At 41.5% G+C, this 15,853-nt stretch overlaps 1 protein-coding gene across 1 annotated transcript; it reads right to left on the bottom strand.

The window, feature by feature from the left end:
• Nucleotides 1–10,502: 10,502 nt before the first annotated feature.
• On the bottom strand, nt 10,503–14,486 carry LOC125308711 (olfactory receptor 52N2-like). Its single transcript, XM_048265274.1, is given in 3 exon segments — nt 10,503–10,540; nt 13,588–14,225; nt 14,227–14,486. Coding segments are annotated over 3 exon segments (936 nt in total).
• Nucleotides 14,487–15,853: the final 1,367 nt, after the last annotated feature.

Raw genomic sequence — 15,853 nt, 5'->3', positions numbered from 1 at the left:
CCTTGTTTCCTGACCAACTGTGGATACAGAATCAGATAGGCGACATTACTCTTTCTCTTCATACAGTTATTGTTTGAGCACAGATTTATATTATGTGTGGATAAAATAAAATTTTGATTAGATTAGATTGGTTAGCATTTGGAATGAGAAATTAATAGCTTACCCTCAGTGAGAATCGATGGAAATCCCAACTTCTCTCACCTGTCTTGCAGAACTACTTATATCCTATTGATGGCAATCCCAACAATCTCACATTCTCTGACAGCCAACCCCATCACACACACACACAAACATGCAAAAAAACTAAGATCCACTAAGAGATTGCAGGAGGAGGAGACAAGCAGGCCTCCGAACCGGTTCAAGGAACAAAAACGAAAACCAAAAACGAAAGGAATTTTACAGAATTTTACGAGGAGCGGAAACGGAAACGAAAACAAAATGGTCTTCAACTGTTTTGGAACAGAAACGTTATTCTGAAATCCACAAAGCCGGTTAATAACCTTTTTTTTTCGTTCTCTATATATTTTATAAAATTTCACAAAAGCATATCCTATGTCAGGGAGACTATTTCCGGTTGTGCGAAAAACAAGCCCGCATCTACACTGTTAATGTGAGCTAACAAGCCGCTATGTAGCCAACTACTTAATGTTAGCTGGTGTGGTTGTTACGGATTGATTTCTGCAGTTTGAAAAAACCCCCCCGAATAAATGGACCTTTGGTCCAAATGTGTATATTTTGTCTTGCTGTTGTAATGTAACCTATCCGTCTGCCACTTCGGATCTTAGGCCAGCTCGTAGCGTGGGCTACTGAAACTGATTTGGAAATTGTTTGTAGCCTATGCGTAATAGCCTATTTTGCCTGTCCACGCCTTGTCGGGATTTGAAATGTTTGGGCAATTATAGCCTATTCTATGTAGAAGAGTTAAATGGGAAATTTGAGATAGGCCTTGTCAGCAACAGACAGGTTCGTTTATAAACAGGGTTGGAATTATAGTGCAAGCCTTTGAAGATCCCCATATGGATAAAACTTAGGCTACAACCAGGTAAGGAGTTTAGCACGTATCCAGAAATATGTTTTAACAAGAAATTATTTATAGGCATAGGTTAGGCCTACAGTAAGTCTGTAGGCTATGGGATGGATAGCCCATCTGAATGTTTTTGGATGCCGCCTGTGATTTATTATTTTTGGGCATAGCTACGGTATAGGCTGAATCAAGGGGAAATAATGAGTAGGCCCTACGTCTATTCTAAGGTAAAGTCCACAAAAATAGACTTGATAGGCCCACCAAACACTGCCGGAACTTTAAGAACGAACGATATTTTGCGTTCCGAACCGGTTCAGGACCGATATGTTGGTGGCGGAACGCATGCAAGAACGAAAACGTTAAACATAGGCCTACCTGAACCGTTCGGAACGGAACGTTTGAAAAATAATTTCGTTTTCAAGCCCTGGAGACAAGACAAACAAACAAAAATGAATTGTTGCCGACAGATGTCACAGAGCTTTAGGCTTTCAATGTCCACTACTTTCTAAAACAACTTGGACATTAACGTTACATCTCACTCTGAAAGGAAAGTAAACAGCCATACACTGTGACCATGACAACATATATTAGAACTCAAACTCCAGTACAACTTTGATGTCCAGAGTATGCAACAATGTCTGCTGTTTCAAATGTTATTCACCCTAGCAGACACAATTTTTGAACTATAAATTGGCCTTTACAGAGACCAACTGACAAATTGCCCCAACCATTGAACGCAAAATACTGATATTGCACTATCCCCATCCTTCCAACTGTATATTGCATCTTGCTTGTGTCTGTTGAGGGGTCCACGGCCATGGCACTCTTGACAGGGACAACAAGGAAGCGATCATCCTCAGCTATCAACCCCCCCCCCGCCCCGGCAACTGCACTACCATACCACCCATAGTAGAGGTCTGCACTCCCCGGTAGACCTGCGGTCCTGGCCTAAAAAAAGTCTTGTGCGGAGGACAACTTTTGAAAGCTCTTTCGGGGAGCGGGCGGGATGAGAGAGGTGCGTTAAGGGTGCGGGACAAACCGATGATTCACTGCACTCCAAAATTAAATATGTAATGTGAAAATTAAATATGGAAATTATTAAAGTAGCCTAGTGTTCATAACTATAGTTCGGCTGGATGTTCTGTTAGGCAGCATTAAAAAAAAGCGGGGTTTAAGCATAACTGATTTGGATAGCAGGCCTATAGCCTATTGTCGTTTACGTGGGTTCAATTTGTTCCTGCTGCTCATTGTCAAAACTCGAAATCGAAAGCATGACAGAGGAAGAGGGCACCAGACTACTTCAGTTGTTAGCCTACATTCAGAACCAAGAAACTTAAAATCAGACATCTGGAGTCTTTCTCAGGTGTGTGTGCTCCTTTCGTGAGACAGAAAGAAAAACTGAATAGGCCATCCCTCCATCCCTCCTGCATGCGGGCTTTAGCGGGGGGGGAGCGGGACTAAAAATGACACAGTAATGCGGGAGCGGGACAGAATATTGCGGGAGTGGGTGGGCGCGGGACTGAAAAATCAGTTTCAGACCTCTAACCCATACTGTCTATTTAATTATTTGCAAATGTACATACTATATTTATTCTCATGCACAGGCATATTCTACTGCCTTCATTCTATTCTTACTGTTCTGTTTTTATTATTATACTCCTTTATGTTTTTATTCTTTATCCTTATATGTTAACCAAATAACTTTCAGTGTCCCGCCGGCGGGACGGTTACCCCCCTCCCCCACCTCCCCCAACATTCAAAATCAATTGTATGCACCATATTGCTATGTAGCATAGTAATGTTATACACCATTTCAAAGCTTTGGCTCTTGGGAATCCAAAAATGACAACTTTTTTCATGTACAATCTGTATAGTGCTTTACATTCTCAGATTAATTTTATTATGTCTCAATTAAATTTGATCCAAAATGCCCCCCTCCTCCGCTTTTGGTGATACCCTGACTTCTGGCTGTAGTGTAGCTGCAGCACAATAAGTAGATGCCTCATATTGGGTACTGAAATATTCACAAGAATCCATAGAAATTGAATCTTCATGTTGTATTATCCAATATTAGTTGTACAGATGTATAGTCTATCTTATACACACTCATTGAACCAACAAAGTAAATGCAAAAATAGAGACTTTTTTGTAATTATTCCATATTTTGTGTAGTCAGTCTATATCAGAACACCTGACATACAATCTAAATAATCCACAAGAAACCTCAAAGTGTTACCTTTCATTTGAGACCAGGATTATGCTTCTACACAAAGGGGTTCATGTGCAGTAAGCATTTGATTGTCAGTATGCATTTTGGATAACAAAAGTCCTATGGGGAGTATCCATAGGCATTTTACAAAAACGCATGGGCATACCTTGGCAAATAATAGTCTAAAAGCACTCATATTTTCATTCTATATTGATCAACTTTTGCACACAGCTTCACAAGACCTGGTGCTAGGGCTCAGTTGTGTTTCTAAGGGATATCAAGTGACCTAGAGCAGTGATTCTTAAACTAGGGTCGTGACCCCAAATGGGGTCGCCAAAAACTTCCGTGGGGTCGGCAATTATTTTCTGTATTCAGTCTGAAATTATTATTATGTCAGGTGAAACAAAGGAAAATAATATTGGGGGAAAAATGCCTTTTTCTTATTTACACGCAGTTAAGAGAAGAGAGAGAAATGTTTTCGTCTTTCAACGAGATCTGGTTCAGCCTATGGGCTACTGGTCCGCTGATAGAAAAAATGTAACTATCTGCTCCCACTACGCAAATTCAACTTGTTCCCGCTATTTTAAGTAAAACAAAACAAAAAGACATAAGTAGCCTCCTAGCCAAAATGGACAGGTGACTGCTTAAAAAGTCAAACCAAAGCTCGGAAGTGCCATCTACCAGTGAGTCTACACCTCCGCGATCCTCAGATGGGACAAGTCTACAGGCCGGTGAGAACAAAAAGGAAAAAACGAGGCTTTATCAGAAAGAATTCCTGAAATATGGATTCACTTGTCATGTTAAAAATAATCTCGACCACCCACAATGTGTGATTTGCGGCGATGTTCTGGCGAATGAGAGCTTAAAACCTGTCAAAATGAAACGACATCTCGAAACCCGCCATCCCGAGGACGCTATGAAACCAATGACTTTCTTTCTGCGAATAGAAGCTGCCCTTCAAGGTCAGAAGACCGTAGTGCATGGGCAAGCTACCTTGCCCACCAAAGCCTTGGCAGCTTCCTACGAAGTGGCCCACCTTGTGGCAAAAGCACAAAAGCCACACACAATTGCCGAAAGCCTCATCCTCCCTGCAGTAATTGCGATGACCACCGCAATGCATGGTGAAAAGATTGCAAGTGCGCTCAAGCAAATCCCCCTCTCCAATGATACAGTGTCCAAGCGCATTAACGAGATCGCTAATGATATGAAATGTCAGAGAGTAAAAAACTGCAGGTTTTCTTTACAGTTAGATGACTCTACTGACTTGGTAAGTGTCGCGCAATTATTGGTGTTTGTTCGCTACAGTTATGAAGGAAAACTTCACGAGGACATGCTGTTCTGCTCTCCGATGGAAGGAAGGTGTACCGGCAGTGACATTTTTAATGGTCTCAATGGTTGGATGGAAGACGCAGGGCTGCATTGGGCCAACTGCCTAAGTATATGCACAGACGGTGCGGCAGCTATGTTGGGGAAAAATAAAGGGCTGAAAGCAAAGGTCCTTAGCGTTGCACCACACATCAAGTTCAATCACTGCATTATCCACAGAGAGGCCCTGGCATCCAAGACACTTGAGCCCGAGCTTAACAATGTTCTCCAGACAGCGATTAAAATGGTGAATTTCATCAAATTTCGCCCACTAAATACCAGACTCTTCACTCTTCTCTGTCAGGAAATGGGGTCTACACACAAATCCCTTCTTTACCATTCTGAGGTTCGGTGGCTTTCACGGGGCAAGGTCCTAACACGGTTGTTTGAGTTGCGAAGCGAGGTGCGCACCTTCCTCTTAGACGCGAACTCCGCTTTTGCGCACCATCTCACTGACTCGGAATGGATAGCCCGTCTTGCTTATTTGTCATGCATATTCGACAAATTAAATACGCTCAACCTGTCACAACAAGGCCTCAATACTAACATCCTGACCCTCTCGGACAAAGTGAATGCTTTCACAAAGAAGTTGCAGCGTTGGGCAGTCCGTGCAGAGAGTGGGGATTTTGAGATGTTTTCAGAGCTGCATGACTTTTTGGAGGAGGATGGCGTGAATGTCAATTCATTGAAAGCCTCCATCAAAGTTCACCTCCAAAGCCTCCTCGAAAAATTCCATCAATATTTTCCGACGGAAAACATGGAGAACTTTGATTGGATACGACAACCATTCACCAGCTGCTCTTCAAATGATCTGTCAAATGAGCTCGAAGATGCGCTGCTTGAGCTATCCAGTGACCGAACCATACAGACATCGTTTGCCTCAAAAACACTGGATGAATTCTGGCTGTCTGTTGCCCAGGAATACCCCGGATTGTTCAAGGCTGCCATGGACATTCTAACGCCTTTCAGTTCGACCTATCTGTGCGAGAAGACATTTTCGTCCCTGGCATATATAAAAAATAAATACAGATGTCGGCTCAGCACCGTGGAGGAAAATCTCTGTGTCGCCGTATGCAGCATTCCTCCTAGAATTAGCTTGCTATGTTCACGGAAGCAGGCCCACCCTTCCCATTGAAATTGTTAAATAAAGTAGGCTAGGCCTAAACCAGAAAAGGGAAATAAAAAAAATATTGTATTGTTATCGCCATACATATAATTAATGTAACGTTGTAGGCCTAATGGTGCATGTGTATGTGTGTGCGCGCGCGCGCTCAACGCACATAGCGTTCTGATCTGATATGGCGGCAGCTTGTTTAATCGTGATTGTTTGTTTTTCTCTGTTCTTGTTCATATGGAGTAAATAAAACGAATTACTTTGCTTTCTAGTTTTTGCTTGATTTAGTTGTTAACGTTTGAGGGGGAGGGGGGGGGCGGTATTTGAGAAGGCTAAGGACTTAAAATGGGTTTTGGGAAAGTGGGGTCGCTAGACCTTTCCATACTTTTTTGTGGGGTCGCCAGACAACAAGTTTAAGAACCACTGACCTAGAGGGCTGAAATGTGGTCAGTTCAGAGATGCTTGTAATCCGGCAGAAAGAAAAAATATATTCTAGACTCTGTAGCTCTTTGTCAGTACATCACACAGTTATCTTGACTGCTTCCTACGAAAGCTACAGGTTCTCAGCTTTCTATAGAGGTCCAGCACTTTGATGGTTGACCCCAAAAGTGTCATGAGCATTCTCTCTCCCTGGTAACAACCTTAATTGAATTCAATTCTCTGCCACTTTGCTCACTCTCTCTCTACTCTGCCTAACGAGCTCCACCTGGCTCCGCCCTGCTCTGCTCTTGTTACCTGGCCAGCTGCGCTGCATTTCCCACTCACCATCCTCACCTTGCCCCACTCTGCTCTAATTACTCTGCCAGCTGCACTGCATTTCTCCACTAACCTCTCCCAGTATATAAAGCCCTGTTTTTCAGCCAAGCCCTGTCAGATCGTCTTCAAACCTGGACCAGTAACCTGCCTGCCTGCCTGCCTGCCTGCCTGCCTGCCTGCCTGCCTGTCTGTCTGTCTGTCTGTCTGTCTGTCTGCACCTGTGATTCGGATCCATTCTTGACTGCCTCCCTGTTCTACTGCCCTGGTTATCCCGACCTGCCTTCCGGGTCTTCTCGATTACTCTCCAATCTTCAGCCCCCCCGGTAACTCAAATCTGCCTTCTGTCTCACCACGTTTAGTGCCTAGCCCTGGTCTGTACTACTGCCTGCTGTTCATCGTGTGTGTGTGTGTGTGTGTGTGTGTGTGTGTGTCCCCCGGCCACCAGACGAGCAAGCCCAGACGCGTCGCCACCCTCAGCCCGAGACGCCGCTCGATCACTGGGGGACACACACAGCACCTTGGACTGGAACCCCCCCGGAAACTTGGTGACCCCCGGAGCCCAGGTAACCCACAGGACCCTGAAAAACCCCAGAACCCCTGACACCCTGGCACTCCTAGCACCCCACCCCTGGGACCGAAACCTCCAAGACCTCACGATTCTCTCACTCCTCTTCCCCCCTGAACCCTTCAATAAAAAGACTCTGAATTTGAACTTGCGCTCTTGGGTCGTCTTCTGTCCGTGACACAAAAGAGGTGGGAACAATGCCCTTGTAAATAGGCACAGTGCAATTTTAGGCAAAAACTTGACATTTTTACTGAGAACTATGTAGTTTTAAGTGAATGTTGTACTTGCGAGCAAAGTTTAACCGACGTCAAATTCCTTGTTTGTGCACGCAAACCTGGCCAATAAAGCTGATTCGGATTCTGAAATAAGCCTATAACAGTTTAGCATCAGCTGCACAAGGTCAGACAAGCACCTACCTTTTATTTGCCAGCTATTTGGAGACAAAGGGACAAATTTTGCCCAGAAACTATTTCATCATGCTGTGGATGGTCATAATAAGCTTAGATTGGAGGTGAGAGAGAGGTTACAGATCAATAGACAAAAGGGAGAAGCCTCATCTCTTGGTCATCTTGCTAGCACCACAGGGAGTGAAAAGTGAAGCGCTGTCATCACTCAGGTGAAAATGTTCTAAATGACAGTTCCCAGGTTTTGTACAATGAATATTCACAAATGCCCTCAGGGAGAAGGTACTGGGTATCCTTATGCAAACACAACTGGTTTTAACATTCCTTTGTCCCATTGTCAGTCAAAGTTCATTAATGAGCAAATGTAGGGAGGTTTTGTAAGCACCAGGGGCCGGTTCCCCGATAACGTTCACTCTTAGCGTGCTAAGAAGACTTGAAAGATATATCTTACCAAAGTTGTTTATGTTCCTAAGTGTGTTCCCCGAAGTGTCCCTTAGGAAGCTTCTTAACACGCTGCCTCTTGCGTTCGACGTTACAAAGGTGCTGTCCCAAGTGAAGGTGCTGAATTAGTTGGCATCGATTGCTCAGGAATCGATTTTCCACTTCACGCGAAGGTGCATGACGGCGTTAAGAAAGACAACACGTTCTATGCAAATAAAACATTCCTCAAATTATTCCAGTAACATTTATTTTAACATAGTTTAAGTTATCAGTAAAATATAGACTATTAATTAAATTATCAAATTGTCAGTATTAAGTTCACATGATATGCTGTGCCGGGTAGACGAACCTGGTAGGCCTATTCCTCGCTAATCATCCACCCTCCTTCCTCCCATTGTGCTACTTGTGCCGCTTTTTGACATGGGTTTAACGACTTCTAAAAATTATGTAATACACTTTTATATTAATGGTAAGGTACTTTACAATCAGAATTGAATGGCAAGCAGCTACAGTTACTTCTGTTTAATGCGGTATTTATTTAACCTGACCCTAGCCAGATGAATTTCGTTCTGCTTAGCTCCGCCTAGCTTCACTCACATCCATCTGGGACCTCTTCCATTGAGAGTGATTTCTGCAACCGATTTTATGGTATAGCCAATCAGGACACAGGGCGGGAGTTTCATAGATGTGACATAGCGTAGAAGCGACTGTAAGACTGTTATTAGCGTCACGGGTTGGCTTCGATGTGAGTGGTTGAAGTAGCACGTCAATAGATGACGGACAAGTGGCTTATTCAATCATATGCAAGCATTTTTTGATTAGGCCCAGCCTTCTGAAGCAACACTTCAATGGATCGGTTCCAGATGGATGAGTGGAGCTAGGCAGGCGAAATTCATCTGGCTAGGGTCAGGTTAGTATTTTTGCCATTGGTTAATGTTTTCAATAAAAAGCAACCTATCTACAATGAAGAGAGAGAGAGTTAGATAGCCAACACAATATGGTGGGGTTTTCCAGCTTTCGGAATAACTTGTGCAACAACAACAAAAAAGAGCTATGGAGAGACATGGACTAAACGGCTCCGCGGCCAACACTGTCTTTGACACGTTGGATCGCTGCCATAGTTGGTCACTTACTGGACACCACCATGCTTACCCATTTATAGATAGCCATTTAGAGGCAAATTCTGTGCCAGCTTTTAATTGTCAAAAGTGATTGCCAATTTGAACGCTTTAATGACATTACGAAATAGTCTACGAACTAGCGTCTTGAGCTCAAACAACGCTAAGAAAGAGCTTACAAATGGTCCAGACCAACCTTACGAACGCGTGACTTACAGAAGATATACTTAGCGTACGAACGTGTCGGGAATCGTGCCATAACGTTAAGAGATAGGTTAAGGAATAGGTTAAGAACTACTTAGCGATAAGAACGTTTTGGGGAACCGGCCCCAGAACTGTACCAGCACTTAATCTGTACCAGCACTTTTAATATGTACTAGCACTTTAATATACACCAGCACTTTATTGTGCATTGCATCTTAATGTGTACTAGAACTGTACTTTTAATCTAATCTGTACCAGTGTTTTTAATATGTACCAGCACTTTTTTGTGCACTGTATTTAAATGTGTACTAGAACTGTACTTTCATGATGCTACCACTGCACGAGCACACACACAACACACGCAACCAAAACTGCTTGTGTGGCCTGTGCACAGAGGGGAGGGGCGTGTCGAGTGCGAGGCTTAATAAAGCAACGTGAATCAGTGTGCTGTACTGTAAGTTCAAATTGTATGCATTTCCAAAACCCTATTTCTTAACGGAATGTGGCAAAATAATTGTTTGGGTAAGGCTATTTGCACCCCTGGTACAATTAGCAGTGTATGCTATTCGTACCATTGTGCAATTAGAAGTGAATTATATTCGTACCCCGGTGCACACAGCAATGTGTCCTATTAGTAGCCCGTCTGGTTCAAATATCAATGTATGCTATTCGTACCCCGGTGCACAAAGCAATGTGTTCTATTAATACCCCGTCTGGTACAAATATCAGTGTATGCTATTTGCACCCCTGTGCATTTATTCTGCCATATTGATCACACAATAATAATAATAAAAAAAACAAGCAACATGTTTTTTTTTTGTTACGTAACAGGGTGTGAATAGCTCAGCTGTGTAATAGACACTCTGAATAAGGTATGCTGTTTGCATCAATGTATAGTTAGAAGTGGATGCTATTCATACCCTGGTGTATATAGTACTGTAAGCTTTATTTTGAGTAAGAGACGGACTCCCCTACTTGGCTCATTCTGGCTATTTATGTTAATTTGAGTATTGCCTTGCATTTTGATAAGCTAGTATTATTATCTTCACAGACTCTTAAAATCAGCACAGTAATAAATGGTGTAGTGGCTAAATCAGGTGACTTGTTATCCCAGCGTTGTAGGGTAGATTTTCTTATGATGTGAGATTTGCTTCTTGCTACCTGCAGGTGAACTAGTGTGAAACGTAGATTCAATTGTTTTTGACTGATGTCTTGTATCTATGGTCTGTTGATGTAGAGTAACTATATACATAAATATGTATGGTCAAAACCTATTGTTGTGTCTCGTAGGCCTACTCTTACTCAGAGGTGAAAAGAAGAGATACGACGCGAACTCCGGCCGAGCGCGTAGAACACTGACGCGCTACCGTTATACCACGAGACAATTAAAAAGATATGCGATACCCAGACATTCGTCCAGGCTATATATTTTTTCCAACATAAATATTTAACACAAATAATGACACATAGTGGTCGGCTTCAGTAAAATGTTTTATATACTTGCAATTGGTTTAGGTTTTTGCAGATGACGATGACAATGCCAGCATTAATCACTCGGTTTAAATTATAAAAATGTCGACTTAGGCCGTGGCAGAGAATTTTCTAGGGGGTGGGGTATTACACGTTGCTACTGTTTCCACCAAGGTATCGCTGCATCATCAACAACGTTGTTGGAACTATGGTGTTCGAACGCCGGAGGTAGCAAATTGTGACACAGGTACGATGCTTTCTGGAAACAGGTGTAACAATGTCGTTGTTTGGCCGCAAGTTGCGTCGTACCACGGTGGTTGAGCAACGTTGTTGCTAACTTTTCTAGAAACGACCCCCAGGAAATTCAGGGGAGATAGGTTCTCATTGGCTGCTGAAGTTCAGGATGTTAGCAGTCAGGATTGCTAAAGAGGAATGTATAATGTGACCAGGAGGGCGTTGTGCGACCACCACAACCTACTACCCTGAGGAGCAGACCATCCACCAATAAGGTTCAGTGGCCCACAGAATAGTTTAAAACAAAGAATTTATTGAAGTCGAACAATTAAGTATAAGTATATATACTCTTTTGATCCTGTGAGGGAAATTTGGTCTCTGCATTTATCCCAATCCGTGAATTAGTGAAACACAAACAGCACACAGTGAACACAGTGAGGTGAAGCACACACTAACCCGGAGCAGTGAGCTGCCTGCTACGGCGCCTTCGGGGAGTAGTGAAAGTAATTATGGGTGGATATAATTACTTGACAAAAACACAGCAGACTTCGGCAGGATTCCAGATATCCAAGATTCAGGCTTTACTTTACAATAACGCGCGTCAAGGGAGACTACAGCTTTCAGCTCAGAAGCATCAACTACAATTTTAAAGACTACCGGAAGAGACTGGCCTTTTATGCTCAATTTGCAAAGGTGTGGTTCAAGTGGTGGTCATAGGTACAACGTCCTGTGATTGGCTTTCTCTTCCCGCCGTTACAGTCAGCCACACCCAGACACACCTACACACACCTACTTGCTATTAACATATTAGGCAGGCTCCTCAGGTAGAAATGTTATACAAGATGTTCTAAACATTCTTACACTTAAATCATTGTACTCCTTGTACTGAGACTATAAAAATGATACCAAACATGAATACAGTTAATAACACAAACATATAATTCAGCTAAAGTTTAACCTAGGGTCTTTGTCTAACCAAAGACAGAACAAAGGAGTTGTGGAACAGATGGTGGTACAAATGGTGCCCAGCCAGTGGGGAGCATTTCACACCTACATCTGCATTGAATAGATCAAAGGAAGAGCGAGAGAATACATGGTCAATGTAAATGTGGCTAAGCCTCCATCTAGTCTGGGGCAAGAAAAGGTCATATAAAATTATTTCCATCAGTAGTGAGGGGTTAGGTGCATAAGTAGGTGTTAATCACGCAACACCTGACATCTCGAGATATAACTTTAAGTTGGCGTGTTCGGTTCAGCAATTTTCCTTCTTTCCCACTGACAGTAAATGATCTCCCCTGATTTTTCTTATTAGTTGACAATTGTGGCACAAACGTATCATTTCCTGCTCAAAACATTTTTCTGCACTCAAGTTGTTCTACTGCTCGCTTCTAAAAGAGGCACTAATGTAACTCCATAATATTCTTGCCTCTAATTTCATCTAGTTTCGTTATCTTGAAATAACGTGATGATTTCATGTGATAACGTGATAAATATCTTATAACAATATCTTTTTCATGTTTTAATAACAAGAAACCTCACGTAATTACGTGATACTGAGCCTTTTGTTGTTTGGTGTGGCAGCAATACGCTACCGTACAAAAGTAATTTAATTACTTTACCAATTTCTAAATAAAAGTTATTACTTATGAGGGAAAGTAACTTTTTAGTTACTTTTATGTATGCTTTTAAAATGTCAATATGAACAGTCAAACACAATAAACATAATGTTTAGTCCTATTTATTGTAGCCTCAACAGGCCAGGGAAAATAACTTTTAAGTTACATTTATGTCTGGTTTCAAAATGTCAATATAAACAGTCAAATACAATAAACATAATTTTTAGCCCTATTTACTGTAGCCTCAACATACCTGCATATCAAGCAAATCAGTTTTAAAGCAGCACTAAAGAAGATTTGCTCTCGGGGTACCCTTAAAGTGGAAAAGAGCAATAATAAACAAACTAAATATGCATATTTCGTAACAAAGCCATGCTAGGGCTCGGACCCGTAACATATAGCACCTCAGATTGTGAGGCAAGCATGCGAGCAAGGGAGATAAAACATATGGATGCCAGAATCCTTTACTAACAAGTCACTTAGGCGTCAGGAAGGAGGTTTTACCTAACGTATGTAGGCTACTGCACAGCTATCATTGTACATACAAATCAGAAAAGAGAGTTCTGACTGATTAAAGTAGTTGTTAGAATAACATTCAACTCTGCTCCCCTACTTTTTTACAGAATGTGGTGTTTACTGCCATTCATAATATCATGTAATGGAATGAAAAAATAAAATTTTTGCATCTTTACTTTACTTACTGCAACAAGAAAGTAAAGTTTCACACCACCTGTCCAACACAGTCAACACAAGGTTTGCATTACCCAGTGCCTTAACTGGGTTTAAGAATTTAGTATTTCGAATTGCTTATGTCAAGCAACTTCACCATATGCAATCATGACAAGTTCAATGAAATCAAATAATAATCATGTGTAGTAACTGTGAAGGACACTTGTGTGCCCTTCAATGTTTCATTGTTTCTATTTACTTGATTCTCATCATGTACATAGAAATGGATTTCTCATACTTGTGGATATATTTTCCATAAACAATGTCAAAAAGTTTACTTATAGATGTATTGAAATTTTTTAAAAATGTTCTCTAATGAAGCGTTATTTTCCTTTGAAATATTTTCACAATTTTCTGACTTAAATGTTTAGTCTTTAGGCCATAAATAATTGGATTTAAATGGGCAGGTACAACATGGAAACCAATAGCAATGAGTTTTCTTAAAAATCTGTGTTCTGGAAACCGATGCATGATGATCACAATGTATCCTGTCAGTAACATTATCAGATACAAGACTAAATGACTTGCACATGTTTGGATGGCTTTGTTGTTAAGTTCTGCATTTTTCTTAGTCACGCATACAACAGCAATTCTAATGTAAGTGACAGCGACAGTACCCTTTGAGGAGGAAAATAGCACCACAGTGTAGAACAGTCCATAGATATTATTAATAGACACATCTTCACAAGATAACTTGAACAAGGAGGCATTGTCACAATAAAAATTCGGAATAACTGACCTACAATGGGACAACCTGAGAGTGAGGCTCACTAACACACCGACTAATACAACTGAAACACCCCAGGCAGACACAGACAAGAGTGCAACTGACTTAACTGTCATTATTGCATTGTATCGCAATGGATTGCATATAGCCACATACCTATCAATAGCCATTATGATTAGAATGGTGTGTGATGCTGAGCCATAAGTATGGCTGAAAAATACCTGTGAAACACATGCATTATAAGAGATTAACCATGTCAATCATGTCAAATAACAAATGAGGTAATATGATTGTATTACCAAGGACATCATTCACTGACAAATTGCAAAATAGCAAGTACATCGGTTGGTGTAAGCTATTCTCTCTAATGATGAGAACAAGAACACCAAAATTGGTTATTAGCAGTGTAATATAAACAAAGAGCAGAGTGTAAAATACAACATCTGTGAATGATTCAGAGTGTCCTAGTTCTTCCAGTATAAGGTCACTGATATAAGACATGTTCTTCATCCTTGTTCCTTGACCAACTGTGGAAATAGAATCAGATCCAGATATTATCATTTCTCTTTATATTGCTTGTTTTTGTTGTGTGTACGGATTTATATAATGTGTTGTAGCCAGTGGCGTCATGCAAATTGAAGTTAAGGGGGCACGTGCCCCCTCAGGTTTTTCCTCCCTGATATTTTTTTTATCACAACTTTGTTCCTATTTGTTCTTTGTTCCTTTGCTTCATAATAATCCAGAGCATATAACGACTCAAATGTATTCTTATGGATGTGTAATAAACTGTACCAAAATAGCTGAAGACCGGTCAGCATCAGCCCTTTTCCTAAAATTGGTGTCAGTGTATGTTCCTGTAGCGACTCACACGCACATTGAGTTTGACCAATGGTTTGGTTGTGTTGAATTGTTACGGTTAACAGTTGAACTGTTACAGTTACAGTTTGAACAGTTACAGTCAATGGTGTTGAAGTGATAAGTTGTTTGTATCAGTAGAGTCAATTGTATCAGTGTAATGTTAGCTAGCCTAGTCTAACGGGATCATCCCTATGTTCCCTGGGTCCTATGTTCCCCACTCGGGGTTATGGGGTTTTATAAAAGGGTCCTATGTTCCCCGGTCCCATACAAAGAGGGGAATATAGGAACCGGGGAACATAGACGCTCCCAGTAACCATAAACAAATATTTGGCTATAACGTTACTGCCATACAAAGCTAAACCACAGTAGGCTAATGTTATCTAATGGGCTTTGATTCATAGAAACGAGGGTGTTGCATTAACTTCAAAATCCAACTTAATAACGTTACCAAGGCATCACATTGGAAGTTTCTCCATTACTTGTTCTCTTCACGCATCAGGCACAGGGGCGGAGCTACCACTGGTCAAAGCTTGCCCCCCTTGCCCCGTTCAGTGAAAAAAAAAAAATAAAGCAAAAAAAAAAAAAATTTTTGCACTCTATCTACGACCATTGGCAAAGCAGGGACTGAAGTGTAGCCCACGGTTGTGATCAAATCGTGAGTAGGCTATAAGGCCTAGTGCAGCAGCAGCAGCAGCAGCAGCAGCGGGACAATTCAAGTCATCTGTTAAAAAACACTTGACAGTAGACTACTACTTAACCTCAGTAACAACAGGTGAGTTGATGATGAGTTGGAACATTAATGCTAATAAGATGTTAGAATGTGTCACGAATCATAGCCAAGTGAGCTGCGTTGGGTTGTCCTTGTTAGGTTTGTGGGGCTGATCAGAAATAATCGGATGCCCGCGGTAACGCTGTTACAAAAATATTTCGATAAAATTTGGGTGAAATGCAAGCATATTAGGCCCATATCTCCGGATGGCTCCAATAAAAGTATGCTAATAGGGCCTACCCTAGGCTAC

Source organism: Alosa alosa, chromosome 15 (genome assembly GCF_017589495.1).
Source record: "Alosa alosa isolate M-15738 ecotype Scorff River chromosome 15, AALO_Geno_1.1, whole genome shotgun sequence".
NCBI lineage: Eukaryota > Metazoa > Chordata > Actinopteri > Clupeiformes > Clupeidae > Alosa > Alosa alosa.
Note: the sequence above shows the minus strand (reverse complement) of the source record. Positions and strands in the feature narration are given on the sequence as shown.